This window comes from Pseudorca crassidens, chromosome 5, assembly GCF_039906515.1.
Source record: "Pseudorca crassidens isolate mPseCra1 chromosome 5, mPseCra1.hap1, whole genome shotgun sequence".
NCBI lineage: Eukaryota > Metazoa > Chordata > Mammalia > Artiodactyla > Delphinidae > Pseudorca > Pseudorca crassidens.
In genome coordinates, this window is record NC_090300.1 from 143,996,888 (window position 1) to 144,023,785 (window position 26,898).

At 46.0% G+C, this 26,898-nt stretch overlaps 1 protein-coding gene across 2 annotated transcripts in view; it reads right to left on the minus strand.

Moving 5' to 3' along the window:
* The window catches only part of DSCAM (DS cell adhesion molecule), a 754,308-nt gene that overhangs the window by 44,470 nt on the left and 682,940 nt on the right, over positions 1–26,898 (minus strand). The window contains exons 21-27 of one of the 2 annotated variants that reach the window (XM_067739530.1): positions 23,777–23,930; positions 17,590–17,707; positions 16,168–16,331; positions 14,299–14,397; positions 11,262–11,450; positions 9,382–9,672; positions 5,807–5,983 (exon numbers count right to left, since the gene is read on the minus strand). In XM_067739530.1, the coding sequence (XP_067595631.1) occupies positions 5,807–5,983; positions 9,382–9,672; positions 11,262–11,450; positions 14,299–14,397; positions 16,168–16,331; positions 17,590–17,707; positions 23,777–23,930 (1,192 nt within the window). Of the gene's footprint in view, positions 1–5,806; positions 5,984–9,381; positions 9,673–11,261; positions 11,451–14,298; positions 14,398–16,167; positions 16,336–17,589; positions 17,708–23,776; positions 23,931–26,898 lie in introns of those variants that run through there. The other variant, XM_067739531.1, reaches the window with a different exon arrangement.

Genomic DNA, 26,898 nt, shown 5'->3' on the forward strand with positions numbered 1-26,898 from the left:
TGCAGCTGTGGCAGTCCTGAGTGCATATGCTAACGTTTCTTTAAAAAGGAGGACTCTCATTCATCGCCACATCATTACATTTTCATCTCCGAAGAAGTTCTAGTTAAGTGAAGGGCATCTGCTTTGGTTCATACCTCTACTGAGCAGTCACTAGCACACACCCACAAAAACATAAAAACCAATTTGGCGGCAGCAGATTTCCCCCTGCTTTACCATCTCTCAAAAGCCCTTATTGCCAAGCTCCTTCACAACAACCCCTGCTTTCTGTGGAATTTAAAGGGGTCTCATAAAGTAGCTGTATTCCTAAGGGCTATAAAACCTGCATTTACATTTTTACAAGGTCGCAAAGAGGACTCCCAGTCATCAGCTCAAATGAAAGCTGATTCCAAAACCATGACAAAATATATAGCCCAGAAAGAAAACCGTACAGACTTGCCATCTCAGAAAGTTGCAAATACAAACACGGACGAAACAGAGCACGTGGGCAGAGGGCAAAGCCCAGGGTGACCCCAACTCTCCCCATCCTTCTCCTGCCCCCCCCACCCCGTCCCTCGCTCCACGGCTGCACTTGGCCTGGCCCTGCTGCCATCCCACTGTTCCTTTGTTTCCCCACTCTCAGATACAGAAACCCCTTTTTAAAAATTTAGTTCTGCCATAACACATTTGAAGTTTTGAAAGGACAAGTTTTTTAAAATGAAGGTCAAAAGGAACAATGAGAGGAAGGAAGGAAGAAAACGCAAAGCCGAGAACTAAAGTTTCAGAGTAGAGGCTTCTGATCCCATCTAAGCCCAAAACTGGGCATCTATTAGCTAGGTAACGAAGTCTCTGGGGGTGCCCACCTCCCACCCCTTCACTATGGAGCACCGGGGACCCTTTGCCTACGTAGGACTCAATGCATCAGTGCCACGACCATCTTCACGCGAGTCTACCTTGAGTCCAAGGTCTTTGTGCTCCTAGATGCACACCTTTCCTCCTTTACATTATTAAAGTTCAAGCTAAGCTTTGGTCTTACAGATGAGGAGAGATTTAGCTCATTTGCAGGGCAGATTAATGGAATATTGAACAGTCGTGGCCCACCCCTTCAGCTGTGCCTGTGGAGGGCTCCAAGGCCACGTTCTCTCCGAGAACGGCCTCCTGGAACTAATGGGCCTTAGAGTGTTAATGCACTTTAAAGCAAGCTTAAAGTAATAAATAGGCTTCTGTTCAAGGGAAGAAGGCCATTTTGCCACAGAAACATGGTCAAGTTTTATGTCATACACTGATTTTTATCTTTAGCTTCTTTGAAGTCTTGGAAGTAGCTTTTTGGCTTGATGCTGCCAGTTGACCCATACAGGTTGGTGTTTTGCACCCTCTTGGGTAAACTCATACTAGAGGGGGAGGCTTTTAGTGACCCTGGACCTGTTTGCTTGACATGGGAATCAAAGTTTTATAAGGTTGTGTCTGCTGAGATCATGGTGATTTATTTTATAACCTTGCACTTCAAAGGATCTAGCGGTGGGGGAAAATCAGGGCATGACTTAAAGCAAAATGTGGCTTCTGAACTCCTGGATAAGGTTACAGATTTTTAAAAAAATGTAGCACTTGAAGACAATTTAGACTTTAGGAGGTCACTAGGCTCTAAAATTAGTCAAGCGCTCAGGAAGGAAGAATATAGGTTGGCTAAATTGCTTGAGTCCCATTTTCTTTCTTTCTTTCTTTTTTTTTTTTTTTTGGATTTTTACATAAAAGCACATTTACCTATGGTGCATTCACTAGGTTGCTTGTCTATACAGTGAAACAAACCTGCTTAAAAACATTGAGTAGCATCTAGCAATCAAACAAGGTCTATGACAGGGAGTTGATCTTACAGTGTTCGTTAGGGACCCTACAGTATTTTCCTATAATCCAGATTTATTTCCAGTTTTGATCCTGATCAGTGGTTGCTCAGGTAACTTTGACATATTATTAGAAATGTCCTTATTTCACACTATAAAATATTGTATGAAGCCATTCAATCTGTAAATATATTTGAACTGATTCTAACCCAGGGATAGGATCTGTGCCTTATGTGGGTCAGGTAGTAACTGGATGATTCTACTTATGAACTGTTTCATAGATAGGCACCTACTACCGTAAACTCTGTGGCTGTGCTTTTTTTTCATGAGAGATTTGGAAACAATTTGTGTTATTAATTAACATAACATTTCAAGGGCCCTTCAGGCCTAAAAGACAAAGATCTTTTGGGGGCAAGGTCTGGCCTTTCACTGATTCCCCCTTAACAGCCCTAGTCACTTGCTCTGCCCTTTTATGACACAGTTTTCAATGTTAAAGAAAGATGAGTCTGTCCCTTGAAAGCCTTTGCTGACCATTCTGGGACAGAATCTTAGTAACCTTCTTTTCTCTCTAGGACCTAGCCAAAATCTTGTGATCAAATAGAAATGGTTTAATAAGAAAATTTTACTGTTGGTTTTAAAAAATGTTACACCTGGCATGTGGTAGATAATCAATGAAGGTGTGTTGAATTAAATATTTCAGTGCATCCAAAGTAAAACTTGCCATTTGGAAGGCAATGGAGTTAGGTGTCCGATCATTTTGCCTTCTTGCTTCCCTCTTGTCAGACTCTTGATTTGGAAGCTTTTATTAAGCACATAAAATGCAAGACTGCAGATGCCTTTGTGCCCTGCAAGCTACTTCTCTGGAATACTTTGCTTCTCAGCATCTCCCGTGAATACATCTTCTTTTCCACAGCATTTATTTTCGTCCCACTGAAACCTTTGTGCTGGCTCTATCTCTTCTCTGGCACAAAGAAAACAAAACCATTTCCGGGGAATGAAAGGCTGGACTCGCTAATGTGATGTATTGCTTTCCTTACGAAGACCAGCTACAAAATAGTGGTGTCAAATAGCAGACATGCGGACAATAAAAATGCCAGCCCAGGATATTTTCTGGACAGGGTCCTTGCAAAGCAATAACTAAATTACAAGGGACTATTAAGAACAGAAAGGAAGGATGTCGCACCTGCCATCAGTCTAACTCAAATGCACTAGGAAGAGTCAGCAACATCTTTAGCATCTTTTCCTTACTCTTGGCAAAGCAGAACGAAGTTGAGGTGCTTAAGTCATAAGTAGAAGAGGAAAATCAAACAATAGTTGCGGAGGTAAAAGTAAGCAACGGGGACCAGGGGCAAAAAGAAAAGGTGAATTTGGGAGAGGGTGGAAGATGCTGGGAAGGATTTCCTCAACGTTTAACCCATTTGCTGCCAAACCCTTGTCATCAAATAGAAATGATGGATGAGAAAATGTTACCGTTGATTTTTAAGAATGTTATATGGACAATTCATAGCCCTCTAAGTGCAGCCAGTTAGACATGGCTGTCTAAATGCAACAAAAACACGCCACCCTGGTACCTCTATAACGATGTCCCTAAAGTCCACACAATGGGTTTCTGTTTTCGGTGAAAGAGGGGTTATAAAAATAAAGTCCTTTTGGTATTTTATTTATTTATTTTTTTGCGGTACTCGGGCCTCGCTCCGAGGCATGTGGGATCTTCCCAGACCGGGGCACGAACCCGCGCCCCCTTCATCGGCAGGCAGACTCCCAACCACTGCACCACCAGGGAAGCCCCCTTTTGTTATTTTAATGACAAACACTTGTGAATGGAATCCAGCACAGCTCACCTGATATTGAATTTCTCAATAGATTAGAACATTATGTTTTTGTAGTGCTGTTTTCTGTAGCTCTTGAATGCCCCCCCCCTTTCCTCCCTAGTTGTGATGAATCGCCTCCTCTTTTGTGCTTAGGTAGGATTTGTTTGTTTTAGCATTCGTGACATTTTGGCTCTTTTCCTGGTACATGCCTGTGTGTCTGCCTCATACACTAAACCTAAAGTTCAGAAGGCTCTTTCTTTTCATCTTGTACATCGAGCACCTAGCACGGCCCTTAGGATATAGGATTCACTCAAGAGAATCTGCAAAATTAAAAGGTAGGTGGAGAATGTGATTTAGAAAGAATATTTCAATGAGATTGACGGTTCATCTGAATTATTGGGCTACAGAAGGTGAAAAAGGAAGAACTATTAAAGTGTGCAGATGGAGTGCCATGTATTTCAAATATCTTAATTTGTTGGCCAACTAGAAGCACATTGATAGTAAAATGGGTTAGAGTCCCATCAAAAGGAGTGCTCTGGCTACCTGAAGACAGGTGAAAATATCCCCATGTTCTGCGGTTCTAACTGGACTACAGTCAAATCAAGCATTTACACAAGTGGTCAATGCTTTCCAAGTCTACCAGCCAGGCTTGGGGATATCCCAGATATAGTATAAGGACAGTGCTTCCAGGCCTGTTCCTCAAATGCAACTTTGAAGAATACATGGGATGTTGCATACTCCTCACTGCACTGGTACTAAAATGCAGGCAGCTTATATATACATTTTACCAAGAAGCGACTTGGTTAAATACCCTGACAGGTAAAGAGGAGGGACTCAGAGCACTGTCCTGCACAGGGCTTTGCATAGGAAAGAACTCATTGGCCTCACACTGCACAGCCAGGGCAGGTAGGGCTGTTGGCCAGAAGCTGGAACAGCCCTGTCGCACAGAATCTATAGAGCCAGACACGGGAATAACCGTGCTGCTGACAAAGGCTCCCATCTGGTCCAAGATCTCATCGTCCATTCTTTCCTTTTTTTTTCTTAGTTAAAACGAAACTCTTACACCAAGCTTCAGCTCCGATGTCTAATTCAGTGAAGTGTGTGTTTTCTGCCTCACAACGCTTTCCCAGGACCATAAGCCTTCAATTTCCATTTCCTGGCAATAAAATAGTTCTCAATTCCAGAACCAATCTGGAAGGTCTTTTTAAAGGATACCCTGAGAAAACCATAATTCGAAAAGAGTCATGTACCACGATGTTCATTGCAGCTCTATTTACAATAGGCAGGACATGGAAGCAACCTAAGTGCCCATCGACAGATGAATGGATAAAGAAGATGTGGCACATATATACAATGGAATATTACTCAGCCATAAAAAGAAACGAAGTTGAGTTACTTGTAGTCAAGTGGATGGACCTAGAGTCTGTCATACAGAGTGAAGTAAGTCAGAAAGAGAAAAACAAATACCGTATGCTAACACATATATATGGAATCTAAAAAAAAAAAAAGGTTCTGAAGAATCTAGGGCCAGGACGGGAATAAAGACGCAGACGTAGAGAATAGACTTGAGGACACAGGGAGGGGGAAGGGTAAGCTGGGATGAAGTGAGAGAGTGGCACTGACATATATACACTACCAAGCGTAAGATAGCTAGTGGGAAGCAGCCACATGGCACAGGGAGATCAGCTCAGTGCTTTGTGACCACCTAGAGGGGTGGGATAGGGAGGGTGGGAGGGAGACGCAAGAGGGAGGAGATATGGGGATATATGTATATGTATAGCTGATTCACTTTGCGATACAGCAGAAACTAACACACCATTGTAAAGCAATTATCCTCCAATAAAGATGTTAAAATAAACATAAAGGAGGCCGTAACTTGTGGCCTTGCTGCGGCGGCTCAACATTAAAGAGTGGGGTTGGCAAACCCTCTTGAAAGTCATTCTCTTTGCCTGCCTTGCTGGAGACGTGAAAGAGGTTGGCTCTCACTCAATTTCTGAGTCGTAACATTTGCGTGACTTGCGTGTGAGGCCCCGCAGTCCTGCTGACGGCACATCACAGGTCACAGAACCAGGCGGCGCGGGGAACCTGGCGCAGAGAGGGTAAGGCACTCCGCGGGGCCGATTCCCTCCCAGCCAGCCGTCTGTCCTGCTTTGCGGGGGGGACGGCCGAGCCTCCACTCACCTCTCAGCCTCTTCAGCCTCTGCTCCCGTCTCCTCCGCCGAACCACCAGCAGGAGTACGAACAGCAGGAGCAAGCCCACCAGGATACAGGAGATGGTCACCAGCATCTTGAGCCCTTCATTGGTCGCCAGCCCTTCATCGCTTTGGACAACTGACTTAATGAGTGGAGGGACTGTACCTGAAAGCAGGGCCATGATGTTAGGCGGCAGTTAATGGCGACAGCATGGCCGAGTTTTTAGGGATGACGGGTTACCAGAACCGCGCGAGTGAGCGAGGGCGTCCGCGGTGATGGGGATGAGAGGAACGCTCCCTCTAAGTCCTCGTCCATTCCGTTCCTGGCTTGCTCCCCTCCTACGCTTACTCTACGGAACGTCGAACCAGAGTGTGCGCGAAGGGCAGAGCACCTCGTTTTTTGGAAAGGGACTCCATTTGGCAACGTACTGCTGGGTGCAGACACTTGAAAGCATACGGTCCAGCCTGGGCGCTTAAAAGAGCCACACGCACTTCCGTGGAGTTGAGTGTCACCCAGAGCCCAATTGAGAGGGGCTGTTTGAAAAGCTGCACATCAGAGAAGGAACAATGGGTTTGGCAAGTGGACAGAAGGGAGTCTGTGGGGAGACGGTACCAGATGAGCCTGCTTAAAGGAGCTTAAAATCTCTTTCTGTTTGGTTATTCCCTTGCTCTCTATCACGGGTGTAAGGCCAAATTTACTTTTAAAACTATTTCCGGGTATAAGAGTAAAACCAACTCTTCAAAGGGGAGCCATCCAAGTCTCTAAAGCAAAAGCTACTTATTGGCCCACGTAAAGCTCTGAAGTTCAGATTATTTAGAATTACAAGGAAACACCTGCGTAGACTGAACTCTGAGCTGCCTTAAGCTGCCTTCTGCTCAGAGGCTTAATACAATGGGTGCGGAGATTCAAACACAGGCATCCACATTTTATGGGGCCTGCGTTTTGGCACTGACCATTATGCAAGATGCTCCAGTCCACTGTATCTTCCATGTAAAACAAGGACCAGGAAGTCAGTGATTCAGGAAAAATAATGCAAAAATAATACAATTTCCCTCTGAGCAAAAAGAGTCTTGTCCTGCATTTAGTGAGTAGAGCAGGGACAATAGAATGACGGGCCCCTTTGCTCTCTGCTAAGGCCAAGGAGATCATTCTTCCAACTTGATATAGAGTGTTTTGGCTGCAAACGCAAGTCTGCAAATGCTCAGAACCCACATAAGAGGCACGTAAGGGGATGCAGGTGAGGATGGGCCTGCAAAACCAAGATGACACAGGACCAGTGGAAACATCTGGCTGAGGAAATGGCAGAAGAAAGAGTCAAATAAAGCCACGGGCGAATCTGAAATCTGACTGGTATTGATAGATATAAAGCTAATGGTCAACGTTTGTTGTTCCTAAAATGAAAAAAATTCTTCAGGCAGAAGTGACAAAAAGGATATTAAAGCTTTATATCCACAAGCTTAGTTCAAAAAAAAAGAAACCTTTTTTCAAGGAAAATATACATATGTATTCTTATTTCTAGTGTAATAGGATTATTTCAGATTTCAGAAAATTTTAAATGTAGCTCCCAGGACTTTTTCGTGATTTAATCTAAGATCTTGGATAAAGTGAGAATATTTCTTTTAGAAGACAAATATTTAAGATCTGCAGAGCACTTTGACAGTAAGAATGACAGTTTCAAATGTCGCACGCGAGTGGTTTCTAATTAAATGATTAGCTGTGAACCTATCACGGACATGCACCTTGAAGCCGCGTGCTCTGGACCACACAGATTACGAAGAAGCTGGGCACCAGAGCGTGATGGTTGTAAGGCAATTAATGGACATCAATCATCTAAAGTAAGAAATATACTTCCTGCCCAAGTGTGTACCCTGCTAGCAAAGGGCTTTGGGGAGCCCTTACATGCCAGGGAAAATGGTCAGTGTTGACGTCCTTTCTTTTGTCAGATCAAAGAATGAAACCGTGTGGGAGGAGAAAGCAAGTTGTCCACACTGCTCTGCGGTGGCTCGTGCTCTGTGATGGGACCTCTTGGAGTGAAGTCGCTTGTGATTGAGGCTAGAAGGTTAGAGAGACGTGGCCCACGAGGATCAGAGCTTTTGAGGAGAAGCCTCACTGTCCGGGAGCTGGACCAGGTGCCTCAGGAGCTGCGGGGCCCAGGCTGGTATAACCAGCACCAGGACTCCCACCTTGGCACCTTCCTGCCTTCACCCCACCCAGGCTCTAAATACTGTGGGCGAGCCTGGGCTCTGGCTGAGGAGGGATCTGTGGGGAGACGACCTTGGTGGGAGACTCAGGGGTGGGTTTACAGTGTGCCAGGGTGGGAGGAACAAGCCCTCGGCTGGCCAGGACAGTCCAGGAGAAAATGGCGAAGGGAGGAGCCACGTCTACAACACCTCTGGAGCATCCTTTGGTCGTGTCCGAGGGTCCTTGGGTTTACGTACACTCTTTTCTTAGAACAGGAGAACCTGCACTCCAGGGAAGTTCCTGCCAGAGTATTGATTAAGCGAGATCCCAAGTGCACGTAAGCAGAGGAGCGAACACCCCTCAGCCTGATTAGCGAAGAATAGAGTATTGGGGTGTTAGCTCTGGCGCAGACTTTCTGGGTAAGTCATCAGCACTGTGGTCCAGCCCGACAGGTGGACACTGGACAGGGTCTCTGAGGGAGCTAAGCCCGGAGCTCCAAACTGTCTGATGAATGGCGGCCAGTTTTACCCTGTGATCACAGCACCTAATTCAACCCTGCCTTTCCCCGAGTGAAAATCACTGCAAGGCTGCAGAAATCAGCATCAACTTGCTGCCAGTTAGGACTTTCTGAAGTTTCCTGACTGCAGAACGGTCAATGTCACGCCACCCTTTTAGCTTCACTGGGCTTGGCATTTGTTCAACATCAAGAAATGGCCCTTATACTAGTTGGAGCAAAAAAGGATGAAAATTTCTATCACTTATTTTCAGTCAACTAAACATCACAAGATACCTCACCTGGTTTTCAGAAAGCCCATGCCAATTGCATGCATGTGTGCATATGTGTGTGTGTGTGTGTGTGTGTGTGTGTGTGTGTCTACTAACATCCCATGACATTATTGTATTTCCATCAGTGCCTCTATTTCTGCTCAGAGACTAACATAAGCTCCTTTACTGATGGAAGACTGTTTTTGCACATGCAGTTGAAGGGCTAAATGAGAGCAAAAAAGAAAGCTGTTATGTGGATTGGGATGGGGTGGGAGGAGGGGAGGGAGACAACAAAAGCAATGTTAGCTCACAGTCATGACCAAGCACACAACCACGTGGCACAGAAGCCTTCAGCCCCAGGAGAGGTCACTCCTGCCCCGAGACTCCCTAACGAGCTGCCTGCGGGCCCTCCGTCCCTCCTTCCTGGAACACAGCCAAGGTCACGTGGGTGCCTGGTCTAGGGAGCCCTGGGGGCAGCAGACTGAAAGGCCCCAAAGCCTAAGGGGATCGGCGGGGTCGAGCCCCACTGCGCCGATGATGGATGTCAGATGGGGGAGGGACGGCGAGCACGGGCACACATCCCGAGACGCAGAAGGGAGGCCAGCCGGCCAGCTTACTGCCGTCGTAGTTGAGCGTGGCGAAGTTGGCCTGCTTCTCGGCACAGCCAGCGCTGTTGCACACCCTCATCTGCAGCTCATACCACGTGGCTTCCTGCAGGTCGTACAGGATGTATGACTTGGAGAGAGAGGTCCGCTGAGCCGTGGTCCAGACCGTGGTCCCGAAGGGTCTGTACTCGAGTGTGAAGGAGGTGATGGGGCAGCCGCCGTCATTCCAGCCGATGAGGTTCAGCCTCACGCGTGTGGTGTTGATGCTGGCGAAGAGTTCCTGCTCCTTCGAGAACTGGGGCTCTGCGGGAGAGGGCACAGGGGCGTCAGCCACAGGGCACACGAGTGAAGGCCACCAGGGTCGTCCCACGTTTCCCTTGGGCTGCTTTCGCCACAGGCGAGGGGCTCAGTCCAAGTCTGGGTCATGGGCTGCTTGTCCACTATTTATAGGGATCTTACGGACCCATGTTCCCCAGGTGTGAAGGGGAACTCTGGGTGGGTAGAGGTTGTTTTTGTGAATCTTAGCGTTAGTACCCTGAAGAACAAAGCTATTCTCATGTATGCGCTTCCTTGAATGTTTTTTTTTTTTTTTTTAAGTTGAGAATTATGTTTTATTTGGTAGACAAAACTGAGAACTTAAGCCCAGGATGCAGCCTCCCCGGTAGCTCTGAGGGACTGACCCTCCTTGAGTGGTTTTGAAGGAACCACTGTGATGTGCTGGGCTGACCCGTGTCCATTCAGGGACCTGACTCAAGAGAAGTCAGACTTGGATTTGGGAAGTACTCATGGGCATCCTTGCTATGCAAGCGGCTCACACTCACTGGAGCCCAGGGACCCAGTGGGTATATTTCTGCATAAATCAACCCCTCATCATCTGAACCCTAGTACACGTTATCCAAAACTCAGGTGTTGCATCCAAATAACGCCTTCACTTTCGAATCTCTCGCTCTCCTGCCATCCCGTCCACACCACTGGATGAGAGTCAGCAGTGAGGAAACCTACGAAGACCCTCTCTCCGCCCCCTCACGTGCACTCACGTGCAGCCATGTCCCTCCCTCCTGCTGGTGTTTCTGAGCTGCAAATTTCACCCCTGAACATCACTGCCCTGGGGTTCGCCTCCCTGAAGGTCCATTTTCAGAGGAAAAACCAACTCACACTCAAGGTTCACAGTCTACCCCGGTGACTTCTCACCTGGAAAGTGGGGCCTGTGAGACAATGTGACAGTTATAGGTGGAAGGGGGTGAGGTGACTAAGGGAGAAGGTCACCCCCGAAGAAGGTGAGAGGGCAAAGAGAACATTTCACGGCTACTCAGCCTGGGAACTTTCTGTCGGCACCAAAGCCCTTGATTTTCAAATGACACTCTTTTTTAATATATTTATTTATTTTTATTGAAGTATAGTTGATGTACAATGTTGTGCTAGTTTCAGGTGTGCAGCAAAGTGATTCAGTTATACATGTATCAATCTATCTATTATTTTTCAGATTCTTTTCCCTTATAGGGTATTACAAAATATTGAGTAGAGTTCCCGGTGCTCTACAGTAGGGCCTTGTTGATTATCTATTCTGTGTACAGTTGTGTGTGTATCTGTTCATCCCAAACACCTAATTTATCTCTCCGCCTCACTTTTCCCCTTTGGGAACCATAAGTCTGTTTTCTATATCTGCGGACACTCTTCCTTTAAACTGCAAATGAAATAATGAAAAGAGAGAACCAGAATATTCTGTATGGACTGGCCATCTCTTTCAATACCCTGTAACACTGCCAAATCCATCTGGGGAATAACAAAGTTCAAACTCACAAACGTGTAAATGTATGATGCATCTTTTCTGATCCCAGTCTCCCCTTTGATTTGGAAAACAGGAAATCTAGAAACTAAGAAGGCTTACATACCTTTTCCTAATGTTTTCGCTTCTATGATTTCACTTATGCGCCCGGGTCCCACTCCATTTTGTGCAGTAAGAGTGAACTTGTACCAAGTCCCACATTTCAGATTTTCCAGGCGGTAAGAACGTTCGCTTGGGCTGATGGGAAAACTTCCCCACTGCTCACTGTTATCCTCAGAGTACTGCAATATGTAACCTTCAGAAAACAAGAAATATTCCGAAGAGCGTTATTTGCTTTCTATCAGAAGTTTGCACCCTGCATGGGATGCGTTCTCAGAATTTGCACATCTCTGGAAGGGAACACCTGAGCTCTTGCTGACTCCAGGAAACTGAACCCAGGCTGGGAGAAGTACTGTGATGATATATTGATTATGAGGTATTTAGGCCACGCCAGACGTTACTACGGTGGGATTGCTGGATAGCGTGATGAAGATAAAACCACTTTCTGCCCATTCCCTTTAAAAGGTGTAACTGGGCAGCAGGGAATGGATACTGAATCTCTAAATATCTGACCTTACGAGCACACGTGCCGAATGCCTGGGGATGGGCATGGTCTGAAGCTGGGTTCTTTTTAAGAGAACCAAAGCTCTGGAAAAGGGGTAAGTTATCAGCGGGGGTAGGAATCTTCTCAGCCAAGCCCTCCCAGTCCACAATGACTGTGCCAGACATTGTCCACAGCCCGTTACTCACATCACCTCGCGTAACCCTGTGGATTAGTAATTATGATCTCCGCAGTGCTGACGAAGAGACTGAGGTCCGGAGAGGTTAGGTGACTGCTCTAGGGTCTTATAAGCAAGATTCAAATCCTACCGCCAGAATCTGAAGCCTGCACTCCTGTGATCACGGAGACATCCCTCCCTGTTACACCTTCATCCCTGTCACCCCAGCCGCCTTCCTGGGGAAAACGTATCCTGTCTGCTCTGTCCTTGTCTCCTAAATGTTCACATCCAGGCAGCCCAGGACTGGCCTGCCTGATGCATCGTGTCCTTACACCAGCACACTGGCATCCTCCCTCCTGCCCATGGAATTCCATTTTTGACACCAGTGACGAAAGCACATCTCACCCCCAAGCTACAGAGCCCCTGAACCCCCAGCTGGGAGCAGTCAGTGTTTTCCATGTGCCTCTCATGAGATCACCCATCTCTGATGCCCTCCTTCTGCAGCCACGGTCAGTACCATCCCACTGGCTTCCTGCTTCCCTCCCCTCCGGTCCCCTGCAGCCTTGGGGTCCCTCCTCCCTCCTCAGTCTCATTTTCCCTTCTGTGTTCCCAATCTGCAGTCCTGACAGCCCTCTCAGAGCCTGACATGTGAGTGATGCATCTGGGTCAGCTCCCCCGTCCTATCCCGACTTCGCCACCTCCCTGGTGCCCTACGCGTGGGGGGATTGTACTTTCCTTCTCATTTTCTTCATCTAAACCACTTCTAGGCAGCTTTTCTAGCTCTTGGAGATGGGAACCCCCGTGTCAATGGCTTTGGCCACCCCTGTGCTTCAAGGACCCCTGGTCGCCTTTGCCTGGAATCCCTTCATTACTAAAGTTGGCTTCAACTCTAAGACCTTCTGCTCCGACACCCTTCCTGTACTGCCTCTCCCACGATCTCACACTTATAGAACCAAGGCTTCCTTTCCTCTGAGCCTGGAGTCCTAGGGTCCCTTGGACTCCTGCCTCGGTGCCCCATTTTTTTTTTCATAAAATGCTTCTCCACCTAGCCTAGAACCTCTGGTAGACCATTTCAATCAGGAGCCTGGTTTCACTCACTCTTGTGACTCCTCACCGCACTTACCCTGCCGGTCACCAGATTTGCTGACCCGTGATCCACTTTTCTGCCCCACTGTCTGAGATCACTCGAGCGACTCATTAAACCGTGGTAACTGTGACCCCTACACTTTGTGCCATTCCTCTGCAGCTGGGGCCTTGCTCACGCTTAGCAATGGCTTCGTTTCTTGATTAGTGACTCCCTGTGCATTTCCCACGGCAGCTGTTACAAATCGTTCCCTCTCCTCAAGCCCACAAACACATCCTCACCCCTAATCATCCAATTATTCAAAAAAAATAATCTCACCTTTCTCTTTGCCAAAAAAAGAAAGATCTTCCCCTTTGCCCAGTGGAGTGCTAATCAATGTTTAACAACTGGCTCTTGGGAAAAAAAAAAAAAAAGCCCTGATGGGTAGCATTTCTGATTTCTGCAGTGTGTAAATATCCCCAGCCGGGCCGTGGTCACCGAGGGCAAAGTTGAGGAGAGGGGTGGAAACGTGCTCTCATGGGCTGGAGGGAGATGGCTCCAGACACCACTGGCCTCACCCTAACACGCCCCTGTATTTCCTGTTGTCTTCTCGCCTTCCTCCTCTCTCAGAAGAAGGATGTCCTCTGCCGGCAGAACTCTATCCGTTATCCTTTCCCACCTGCTCTACGACCCCTTTTGTCCCGCGGCTCCTTAACCCCGTGCAACCTCAGTCTCCTCTGGGTTCTCTCCCTCCCCTTAGTCTACCACTTGCTCAGAATGTTCTCCCAATGCCACTTAGGCTGGGATCATCACGCTAACTCATTCCTTCAGTAGAAACTCCCTTAATTCTTTGCTACTCTGTGCTAATTGCAAAAGCTTTGTGCAAATAGACCGCTTCCCATCTTTCAGTACTTTCTAAGTCAGAACAGTCACTGTGGTTACTTAACTGACGCTCTGAGTACCTGAATGGATGGTACAGCGTTGACAACATGGGGAAGAAGCACAATGTAGCATCTTGGGGGAAGAGATGACCACATTTGTTTTTTCTTTCTTTTTTTTTGCATGTGTTAATATTTCACTCATATTGCATGCATGATACTCATCTTATGAATGGGATTCCTTGGATGAATGGGTGAGTTTCAACAAATACCATAAAAATAGATGTGTGGTTTTTTGCATAGGTAATGGAAGAATTAATTACATGATGAGTTTGTGGGAGAAAGAAACTAACACATAACGGTTACTTGATAAATATGTGTCCCTTATCTGCCCGTGGATGATGACAATGAGTCAACTGTTGTGGGCCACCTGTCTCTCATTACCTCTGATAGAACTGCCTCCGTTGTCCCCAGGAAGCCATGAAAGGGTGATGGAGGAAGAGGTGGTTTTGGAAACTGTAAGCCGAGGCTGATCTGGTGGAACTAGGGAGGAAACAGTTTTTAGAAAACAAGAATTAGTTGTTCCCGTCTTCAGTCTTCTGTAACAGTCATTTACCAAATGATTTTTTAACAGCCATTTATTAAATAAGTGTTTCAGGTTGACAAAATACGCAATTCACTTCTGTCAAAACGTCTATTTAGTTGAAATCCTGGGCTAAAGAGATAGAAGAGAACGATCCCATTATTTAAAGAAAAGTCAACCACATTTCTACTTGGATTTATTTCCTCATTCCCTCGCCGATTCCTTACATTTCTGAGTTGCTCACCACTAACCGAAATCTTCTGTGAACTTACTAAGGATCCATGCATTATTTTACTCTAAAGTTCAGCCGTGGTTCAAGTGAGAAAGATAAATGTCATTCACTTAGCTTTTCAGTTCTCAGCGATATGAAAGGGGGAGAGGAAGCCTGGCTAGTGGGAAAAAAACTGCAAAAATGTCCACTATTTCACGTACTCCCCTGCTCAAGAGGCAACACACACACACACACACACACACACACACACACACACACACTTAGCTCTGAACTCAAAGGTGTGCCATTGAGTGGCAGCATAAAAACTTGAATAGTCATACAAGGTTTGAAGAATACATACTTCTAATCAATGGGCCTCAGTCATATTTTGGATTAGCTCTGCAGACAGCAATACTGAAAAGTTTAGAAAGGTTATCCAAATTATATAGAAACCTTCTCATAAAATGCCCTTCTCTTTTCCTCCAAGAGAAGCCTGATATATTAACCCAAAGCCATGAAAAATGGATTCATCTCTTTAGAGTCATCATATAGTGTCTATCTCCAAAAATGCCCTGAAATCTCCTGAATTCAAGTTACTTGAAATTCCAGATCAATTTTGCATTATTTAAAAAAAATATATAGTTCTTCCCCTTCCCTCCCCTCCCATTGAGGACAACATTGGTTTTATTTTTCACTTGCTGTGATTTACTAATGTGATAGCACTTAAATCCGGAGACGTTGCACTTCGATTTTTTCTAATAATAAAATATCACTGTGCATCTAAATTTGAACCCAATCAGTGGCCATCTGGGATTTTACACATGATTTTAATTTGACAATCTTAAATTTGTCATGTACTTTTGGTGTATGATATCAAGAAAAATTACATACACTGTATTAAATACACAATTAAACATTAATGCCCTACAGAGTTTTAGTTTGTGTCCTTTTCATATACGTTGCATATGACAATTCAGTTAATTAGCATTCATAAAACACCTCAGTGGACATCATTAAGAAGGGCTTTTTCAGGGCTTCCCTGGTGGTGCAGTGGTTGAGAGTCCACCTGCCGATGCAGGGGACATGGGATCGTGCCACAGTCCGGGAAGATCCCACATGCCGCAGAGCAGCTGGGCCCGTGAGCCATGGCTGCTGAGCCTGTGCGTCCGGAGCCTGTCCTCCGCAACGGGAGAGGCCACAACAGTGAAAGGCCCGTGTACCACAAAAAAAAAAAAAAAAAAAAAAAAAAAGAAGGGCTTTTTCAGCAATGCACACCTAAAGACAAATGAGACTAGGCTCCCTACGTGAAAAAATGTAAACAGTGTTATCTCTCAGGTTATGAATGCTTTTTATTTACTTTGATTTGTTTAATTATATTCTCCAAAATGAACATCCAAGTTTTTGTAATATGAAAGTAGCAATTAGCTCTTTATAAAGGCTGATTTTTAAATTTGTTCACTCTTTGCACACAGGCATACATACAAAAAGAAGCATCAGAAAGAGTCCCAAAACGTGGTACCTTGTACTTGTAAATTTAGAATAATTTCATCTGATCCCCAGTTGTTATTGGCGATGCAACTGTAATATCCAGAATCTTCCGCCTTCACCGTCCGGATGACGAAGCTGCCGTTGCTGAAGACGCTTCTCCGCCCATCAACCGTTACGAGGCTGGGTGTCCCGTTACTACCTCACGGGAAGAAAAAGGCGCAGATTAAAGAAATTACAATCCAAGTTAGCTGAGGTTGGGGAAAAGCATAAACACTCTTTCTGAAGCAAACAACCCATCTGGAAGGTTATATTGAGGAAGAACTAAACGATGATTATATGACAGAAACAGTCACATAGCTGAGTTGTGTCCTTTGTAAAAAGTGCTGTGTGGAAGCGAGGTCCGTGTGAAGTCCTGGCTACTGGCTGCAAAGGTCAATGCTTGTCGTATCCCAATGGGAATTGCTTCTGTGGGCAGACGTGTCATTTTGACCAGATCAGACAGGGACAACTAAATTTTGGGGTCGCTTGTAGATTCGCTTAAAGTTACAGTTGTTAATGATTTTGACATAAGAAATGAACTGTGGTATGCCAAGAGGGTGATGAGCTGACTTTCGTATAAAGAGAGTTCCCTTGGCGACATCTGTGGTCATCCCCACATCCAGTGGAATGCCACCGGACCTCGGGAGCTTACTTATTTCCTTCGTATTAACTGACTTAAAAGAGATGAGAAAGTGGTCACTGGGCCAAGACCATCATTTCAATAGTTTGTGTCTTTTAAGCATCTTTGTTTGAAAATAGGAACTCTTCCGAAACAATTTTATACCAAATCTCTAGGCTCATCAGTGAATTCCCAGCGCTTTATTTACATCTTAATTTCTGTCTCTGAATAAAGTTACTTAAAAAAGTTACACGAACAGAATCCATCTCGCCCATTTCCTCCCTTCCATCTCATCTGCTGTTGTTGTAATAATTCCTACTGAGCACGGAAAACCAGATTTTATATTAGCTAAGTCTTAATGCATTCCATTTCTTAAAGTTATTTCTCAGAGCATTTGAGTTAGTGTTAATTGGTCCGTTATCTTGGAAGGAGAAGAGATAAGTGCTAATTCTCCAGTCACTTTGGGTACGTTCATCTCAGATATACAGGAGATTTTCATGATAAGGTACAGGAAGCTTCCACGGAGATTACTGGGCTGGCTAGACTATTCTCCTCGGAAGCATTGTCTTATGAATGTAAAGCTCAGAATTTTTAGAGAATTGACAAGATAGATCCGATCCTTTTAGTGTTAAAGCTGAGATTCTTCCGCCATCGCCCTCAACCAGCTTCCTCTCTATCGCAGAAGAGTGGGTAGTTTTCCTGGAGCTTTCAAAAGTGTAAATACACAAAATTAGACCACCAGACTCAGCACGGTGTGCCTGATGTACTGAGGGCATACATTGGGTTACTGGTTACCTGTCTTTCATCCACTTTACCGCAGGAGAAGGGTCCCCAACAGCTTTACAAGGCAAGGCGATGTCTTTCATCCATGGAGTAGTCACCGTGCCACTGAAGGTCAGGATTCGTGCGGGAGCTGAACCACCAAACAGAGCAGAAGCCCAGTAACTACACAGAGTCATCTACACAGAGGCCAAGGCGATCCTCCCCAAGCCAGCAACACCCCAGAAAGGAGAGTGTATCTCTGCCAATCAATGTCACACCTGCCGACACTATTCTTGGTATCAGAGCGCATCTAAGGGATGTTCATTGTATGAACATGCAAACTGCCGAAAACCCCTATTGTAGCATTTTATCCCCTTGTATTGACTAAACCACAAGGACCCCAAATGAAGCACTTGGGGCTTCGTAAGCCCAGCAGCTCCAAGATGTGCTTTCTATGAGCCCAGTTATTTTTCAAAGCGCTTATTAAGCAATTTCTCTCAACACCCAAAACTGCACATTAAAACATACTCGTAATATCTGAGAGAATAGACAAAACAAAACATGAAGTCCCAAGACGGGAAGAAGTAAAACTGTAATGACTTCTATTTATCGATTTTGTGGTACTTTCCCGACTTTATTATATCAGCTCGATCTTCAGCACAAACGTTAAGGAAAACAAACATTTCCAGACTGGCCTCTCTTGAAGAGCCACCATTTGCTTGGGGCAGTGATTCAGATGCTGGAACAGGGGCATCTCCTGGGGACATGGGCCCTGGTACAATCCCAAAGTGGCTGCAGGGCCCAGGAAGTGGAGAGGAAAAAGCCCAGGGCAGCCCCATGTCAGCAGGGGCCTCCTTGGAGACCAGAGGGGCCCTGTACTGACAGGCTCCTAGTGCCACTTTCTTGGGTGAGACACAGAAGCTGACAGAGACGCCAAGATACGAGTCCTCCAGAGGTTGAATGATGTGCCCGGTCTTTGCCTTTCACTGGGACACTGCTTTCTGGGCCACTCTCTAGAAGCTCAGCCCATCTGGATGCACAGACAAGGAGCCCACCGGTGGAAGGCAGCTCCAATCTGATGATGGACCCATAAAGATGGGACCAGTGTTGGCACCCCTGCACCATTTTGGGCTTGAGGGTTGAGACTGGCCAGCAGATGTGGAGAGAAGACTTCTCAGGAGAGTGCTGGGATGCCAGGAAAGGTGGAGTTCCCAGAGCCTGGTCTAGAGCACAAAGCTTTCATCACTGAGGTCTGCCAGACAGCTCTGACTTTTGTTGTTAGAGCAAAAGCCACCCATGTGTCTGAAGCAACGTTCCCTGCCTGCAGGGGAAGCTGCAGCTCTTCCTCCTTAGAGAAGGGTCTTCCGAGGTGGCTCACGGATAGCACCCTTCACCTGGAAATGGAGTATTCCGGGGCAGAGCCCGCTTTATCACTTACTGACTTTTCTGATTTTCTATCACGGTAACAAAAATATCCCGGGCAGGTAGCCTCGGATTTCTGACATTGGAAGTTTGGCATTTTCCCTTTCAAACCCTTCAGACCATCCTTTTATGATGAGGAATATCCTTGCAGCAAAATGGGGGTGATTAGGGAAACCCAGCTAGAGTTGGGGGGCTTTCAAGCTTTCTAACAGCCCCTCCCCCTGTAAGAAATATATTTGCCATTGAATCCCAGAAGCTGCACACCTAATGTGTGTGTAAGTGAAAACACAGGTACGTAGAAAAGTTCCACACATTCATGCGTACTGTGTATGATGCATTCTGATATTTTCTACTTTCTTTTCAAGCCTAGCTAGTCTAGCCCATTTGACTCTATTTCATTTTAGTTCTTTAATATGCTGGCTGTAACGCCTAAACTTAATTCCAGGACTCATGAGTGGTTTTCCACTAGGCTTTTGAAAAACACTGGCTAAAACCACTTCATCTTCAAGCCCAGCACAGCCGCTTTCTAGAATTAATGTCCGTTGGTGGAAGTTGGAATTCACAGGATCCTACTCTGAAATTCTAAGACGAAGCAGACTGGAGCGGGCGAGAGAATTAGCTAGCATCTTTGCTAAAAATGCAGACTCCTACTCTGGCTCTGTGATGCGGCAGACCTTGGGTGGGCTCCGGGGGTCTGTCTTTGAACAAGCACCTCAGGTGATTCTGATGAGAAACCGTAGCCCACGAGCAACCTGGACACCCCTCCCAGCTCCTGTGCTGCTCCAGCCACGGGCCATGTGCTCTGGGTCTGCCGCCCACGCCCCAGCCCCGGCCCTGGGCTCCTTCCCAGGATGCCGTTCCCCCAGGACTGGGTGTGTGGTTTCATTCTGCTGCTCCCTCCACCAAAGCAGCAGCCCCTCTTCCTGAACTTTACCCTGGATTTTTGGACCCCCCAGATCTGCCACGGCTGCCAGCCTGCCTTTATCTTCCGACAACTGCAAAACAAGCGGCACCAGCTTCCTCAGCCTGCGGGTGGCCCCGTCTGTCCAGCTTGGACCTTTTGGCCCTTACGGTTTATGGTTTGCCAGGGTCTGGGGCTCCTGGGTGGTGCCTGCCAGCCGGATGTCTGCTCCACCCCGGAGGTGTTCCCTAGCTCAGCCCCTTTCTGGAAAACCCATGGAGATCAACCCTAACTCTGGGTGAACCCCATTTAAGCATGAGAAGCTGAACATTTCTGGAGAAATCCACGTACCCGGGAACCTGGGAACCCCCGTCGATTTACAGTCACCAACCTCACCTGGCTTCTCCACTCTCCCAGCCAGTGTCAGTTTCGTTAGTAAGTTTCCTCCCGCTTCTCTGCAATGATGACTTCCTGTTGTCCCTTCTTTTCTCAAACTTCTGGTCCTTCCTTCACAGCCCCAAACTGCCTGATACTTGATACAGAAACTGGAAGACCCCAGCCGGGAGCTTCGCATTTCCTGCCCCTGGATCTCAAAACCCCCTTGTGTTTCCTTCTCCAAAGCTCATCCCACGGCCGTTGGCTCCTTGTCTTGTATTACCCACCCCTCCCTGTCCACGGAGTCTTCCCACGGCCACACGGCGTGCTCTGCAGCTGACACGGTAAACCTCAGAAACCAGAGTCTTGCCTGGGGTGAGACCCTGCCCTCGCTCCCGCTTCTCCTTCCTGTCACTTCTTCCTGGTGATGTACGTTTAGAGAATGTTCTGCTCAGTCCCTCTGCTGCCCCACCTCCCATCCACTTTCTCCTGTCACCCGGTCCTCGAGCCCCACCACAAATGCTCTCTGGAAGGTCCCTGAGGTCCCCTGTGTGGCCAGACCCAAGGGCACTGCCAGTCTTGCTTCCCTTGGTCTCCCGGCAGCAGCATCTCTGCCGAATTCCCGACCTCGCCCTCCTGGTCCTGCCCCTGCCTGTCTGGCCTGACACCCTCTTCTTTGCCAGCTCCCGGGCCTCTCCCTCCCCAGTGCAAGCCGACATGTGCTTCCAGCTACCCCTGGACCTGACTCTGCGCCTCCCTCTGTGGTCCAGGTGGGCTCTCCCCAGCCCAGGTGTGAGGGGTGCCTGGGTGCCAACCCCACTCCTTCTCTGCCTCCTGCCAGATGTCTCTGAAGAGTCAGGACTCGCCCAATGGCACAGGATCTCCAGTGGATGGCTCTCAGTCACATCAGACTGGATGTGTCCAAAATGTCCCCACATCCTTTCACCTGCCTCACAAACCCCTTCCTCCACGGTCATCCTCTCCAGTACATGACACCACCACCTACAACAACGCGCGCTAGATTTGCTTGTTCGTTCCGGCTCTCCCCCTGTCCCCCGCATATCGTCCACTGAGTCCCATCACTTCTACACCCAGGACACACCTTTCAGGCCCCTCTGCTACCACGCTAGCCCAGGCCACACTGCCTGGCTGCTCGGGCTCCTGTCTGGCCTCCTGTGTTTCCCACCTTTACCTCCCTGTGATCCACTCAGGATATAGACATCAGCATGGTCTTCAAACACACCTGCCATTAGTTGTCACGAGTACACCTACTGATGGAAGATGTCAGCGATGGAGAAACCTGACGTGAAGTGCACAACTCTATTTACTAGCATCACAATTTCTCCGTAAACCTAAAGCTGTTCTAAGAAGACATCTTAATCCACGTGCACACACAAAGATAGGATCACGTCCCTCCTCTGGCTCAGACTCCACAGTGTCTTTCCATTTTGCTTAGAGTCGAGTCTGAAATCCTTAACACAGCCTTGAAGGCCCAGTCCCGCCAGGCCTTTGCCTTCCCCCCGGCTCTCCTGAGACCACTGCCCCCTCCCCAGACCCACGGGTCCAGCATCCAGACCTCCGACACACGTAACTCTTCCTAGACTGGAGGCCTTTGAACACTGGGACGCATCTTCTTCCCTTGCCACGTAACTGCATTTACTTGTCCTTGGGTGGCCAAGGCTCTAAGTGGGGTCTGTTCCAAAGTGGGTTCTCTAAAGCATTTATTGACGTTTGCAATTATACATGTATATTTGTGTTGCTTTGTTGATTGTGTCCCCACCCGATTTTGAGCTCCACGAGGGCAGAGAGTAAACACGTCTCTTCTAATCCTTAGAAGAGACTCCTGTGTGCTCACCGCACACTGTTTCCTTTTCATTCTGGACATTCAGCCTGGCTTCATCTCCAAGCCGTGCTCTGAAATTAGGTGCGACCCATGTTTCATTCTATACAATGGAATATGGGTAAAAATGAAGTAAACACGTCCACATCTGGCCGGTGAAAACCTTCTTTATGAGACTCCATGCTCTCTTTCTCCATCTACATGGCTGGAAATAAAGGACCCAGGATCTCAAATCACAAGGTGGAAGAGGCCAGGATCCCTGAGTCACCATGTGGAATGAGCCACCCAGGAAAGCCACCCAGTCCAGAAACATCTGTTTTGGTCTGGGTTATCAGGTTAAGTCACTGACACTTACAGGATTTTTTGCTACAGCAGTCAGGCTCCCTTGACAAAATCACCCCTGTACTGCTAGCATAATGCCTGACATAGACTAAGCGCTCAAAATGATTTATTAAATGACCAAATGGCACCCACTACCCCCAGACAAGTCCTATTCCCGTGGAAGTAGCCACTTTCCAGTTGTTTGCCCTCTACCTTAGCCAAGCCATTCCTGGCTGGGTCTGGAGACGTCACATTGAATGAACAAGAGTACAGAAGAGGTGAGGCTATCTCTAACCCTACATCATATGTTGCATTTCTTTGTTTTAAATCCCACAGTCCTGATGCCCTTTGATAATCACTGTTTTCTAAGCGTTAGAAAGTGTATGTTGGGGGTGGCTGGATATTATGATCAAACAGTACAAGAGACAAAAAAAATCCACCATTTATATTCCTCACCAACAATACACTTATTTCCTATTTGAACGTATGTTCACAATGTGACACCACTCTCTTTTTCCTTCACCACTTTATTCTGCCTCTTTCTTAGCTGTCACATTACCAGCACGTTATCAAGCACTCTTAGAGGGCAAGTTGGAATCTTGGAATGTTTATTTTCTCTTTCAGGCACGTAGAAGCCTTATGAGTAATAAACTGCCAATGTGGCGTATTCCCAAACCCGGGACAACTCCTATCGGCCTGGAATTGTGAGGTAAATGCATTTATTCATGACAAGGGCGAATTTAGGGGGACTCTAACCGCCACATGGTAGCAATGACCAGAAGTAGAATAAGTGGAATAATTCTGTGTCTATACGTGCTTTTTAGGGCCAGATTTAACATTTCAACGTGAAGATATTATATTCACTTTTAGGAACTTTTTCTTCCTAAGACAAACGTCCTTTTGTTCCTTAAGGTCTTTGTATACAGCATTCCATCAATAGAAGAAGAACTAATGATTGTCTTACATTCATAGGGCTCTAAATTCCATAGACCAAAACATAGACATTTCTCTTTAAGAAGCACCAGACCTGATTTTGAAGATACTAGAACTTGCTTGGGAAGCTGTTATGCAGTGATTTTCACCTACCCAAAGGGGTGAATGGGGGCTCTTTTTCCTAATTTCCCTCAAGGCACTGGAAGTTGTAAAGCCACTCATCCTTAGGAGGATGCTTTCCTGATTTGCACAAAAGCCCAGTGCCAGCTAGCAGCAAATCTATTTCTTGGGCTGAAATGTGATAACACATGGTATTCTGGTTTACTTGATCTTTAGGGCATTTTAAGCGTTATTTCAGAGAGAATAGTGACTTAAAACCAGTCGAACAGTCACAGGCAATGAGGCCCTTGCCATAATGGGTGGTATACCTTTAGCTGCTGGCTCCACTGTGATGATTTCACTGCTGTTGCCTCTCCCGGCTGAGGTCACGGCCACCACCCAGACGCTGTACTGCCGATTCCGACTCAGGTTAGGAATTCTGTAGGAAAATGAGTCAGGAGAGGCTTCAAACTCGCTGATCACCTGTGAGAGGAGACATAAATGTTCCCACATTCAAGGAGGCCAATGGCACAAATGGATCTCCTAAAGGAATGCTTATTAACACATTATCTGTTATAAGAAACAAAAGCCACCTCTCATCCCTCTCTAAAAGGCTGGATCTGCAATATCTACATAGTCTGAATTTGTCTATGCAGCAGCTATGACAGCCACCAATGAGTAATTTAACCCTTTACATTATGGGTCATGGCACGGCTGTTTTGTGCTGGGGTGGAATAACAAGAACCAGATGGACCATTCTACCCGAGACAACCAAAGAACACACAAAATATAGGAAACAACTTCAAAGGCATTGCACATCAGGTAATGAAGGAGAGTGATCATCTCCCTGAAATATGGGAAATAAATGAGGTGAGGCCAACAGTTGCAGGGTTGCTACATTTTTGTGAGAGTTGCCAGGCCATGGCACAGAGAAGGGAACCCAGGAAGAGTCCAGCAGCCTCCCTGAGTCAAGGAGACAGAGCTGAGAGCCTGGAAGGGGGCTGGAGTCCCCAAGACAGAGCACCGGGAAGACAGCTACATGGAGAATCTGAAGAGAGTCCCACTGGGTCTTCAGCTGAGCAGATGTGTGCATGAGGAGAAACTATCTGAGGCCAGGGAAAGAATCACCTGAAAGGATTGGACGTCCCGGTGCTCAGCTTTCACGCAGGGCTGGGAATAGTGCCTGCTCCCACCAGCCAGACTGGAAGCCCTCGAGATCCATGGGACCATTGGACATAGTGCCTAAGGGTCTTACCTTGGTGGTGGGGAATAATTAGCCCTAGACTGAACACCATACTGGTATCGCCTAACAAATATTAAACGCAAGATTCATAAAGATCAAACTGTCATCAAGGAACTGAACTGCATCTAAGAATAAAAGTCAAAAATTTTACAGGAATAAAAATATCCAGTACCCTGTAAGGTAAAAGTCACAATGTTTGGCATTCAATAAAAATTTTCTAGATATGAATAACCCAACTATCTAGCAACTTGTGAACAGATAAAATGTTTTGCATCCAAACAATGGAGGATTATTCAGCAATAGAAAAAATGAAGTACCAATACATGCTTAACTTGGATGGGTCTTGAAAACATTATACTAAGTGAAAGAAGCCAATCACAAGAAACTATACACTTATGGTTACCTTGTATGAAATGTCCAGAATAGGCAAATCCCCAGAGACAGAAAGTAGATTAGTGGTTGCCAGGGGCAGGGTGGGAGAGAGGAGGACCGGGGATAGATTGCTATTGGGTATGGGTTTTTCTGGGGGGGATTATGAATGTTCTAAAATTAGATAATGATGGGGATCGTGCAACTCTCTGAATATTCTAAAAGCCACTGAATTGTATACTCTCAAAGCATGAATTTCATGGTATGTGAATTATAACTCATAAAAGCTATTATAATGGATGGAGCTAGAGATTATCATACTAAGTGAAGTAAGTCAGAAAGAGAAAGACAAATACCATATGATTGATATCATATGTGGAATCTAAAAATAGGACACATGTGAACTTATCTATGAAACAGACTCACAGACATAGAGAACAGATTTGGTGGTTGCCAAGGGAGAGGGGTGTGGGGGAGGGATGGATTGGGAGTTGGGGATTAGCAGATGCAAACTAGTATATATAGAATGGATAAACGAAAAGGGAACTATATTCAATATCCTGTGATAAACCATAATGGAAAAGAATATGAAAAATAATATATATATGTATAACTGAATCACTTTGCTGTACAGCAGAAATTAACACCTTTTTTAACATCTTTATTGGAGTATAATTGCTTTACACTGTTGTGTTAGTTCCTGTTGTATAACAAAATGAATCAGCTATACATATACATATATCCCCACATCCCCTCCCTCTTGCGTCTCCCTCCCACCCTCCCTGTCCCACCCCTCTAGGTGGACACAAAGCACCGAGCTGATCTCCCTGTGCTATGTGGCTGCTTCCCACTAGCTATCTCTTTTACATTTGGTAGTGTATATATGTCCATGCCACTCTCTCACTTCGTCCCAGCTTACCCTTCCCCCCTTCCCCCCATCCCCGTGTCCTCAAGTCCATTCTCTATGTCTGCGTCTTTATTCCTCCCTGCCCCTAGGTTCTTCAGAACCTTTTTTTTGTTTAGATTCCATATATGTTAGCATATGGTATTTGTTTTTCTCTTTCTGACTTACTTCACTCTGTACTACCATATGACCCAGCAAACACAACACTTTAAATCAACTATACTTCAATAAAATAAATTTTTAAAAAGCTGCTATAAAAAATTCCACAAGGATGATTATAATTTTTGTGAATTTCTGTTTGAATAATAGTAATAATAATAATAATAATAATAATAATAATAAAAATAAATCCCACAAGGACTCAGAGGCAAAAAAAAAAAAAAATCCAGAAATGCAAAGAAACAAATAAGAAAAAAGGACTCGTGAAAAAAATAAAATTTAATCAATCAAAATTGACCCATAGGGCTTCCCTGGTGGCGCAGTGGTTGAGAGTCCACCTGCCAATGCAGGGGACGCGGGTTCGTGCCCCGGTCCAGGAAGATCCCACATGCCGCGGAGTGGCTGGGCCCGTGAGCCATGCCGCTGAGCCTGCGTGTCTGGAGCCTGTGCTCTGCAACAGGAGAGGCCACAGCAGTGAGAGGCCCACGTACCACCAAAAAAAAAAAAAAAAAAAAAAATTGACCCATAATTGACACAGATATTAGATTTAGCAGACAAGGGCATTAAAACTGTTATTATAATTGTATTATAACCAGATATTAAAAAATCTAAATAGATACATGAATGATATAAAAAGACCTAAGTCAAACTTGAGATGAAATTACAATATGTGAGATGAAAAATACACTGGATTAGATTATTAGCAGATGAGATCTTGCAGAAAAAAAAAAGGTTAGTGAACTTGAAGATATATTAATAGGTGGAACACAGAGATA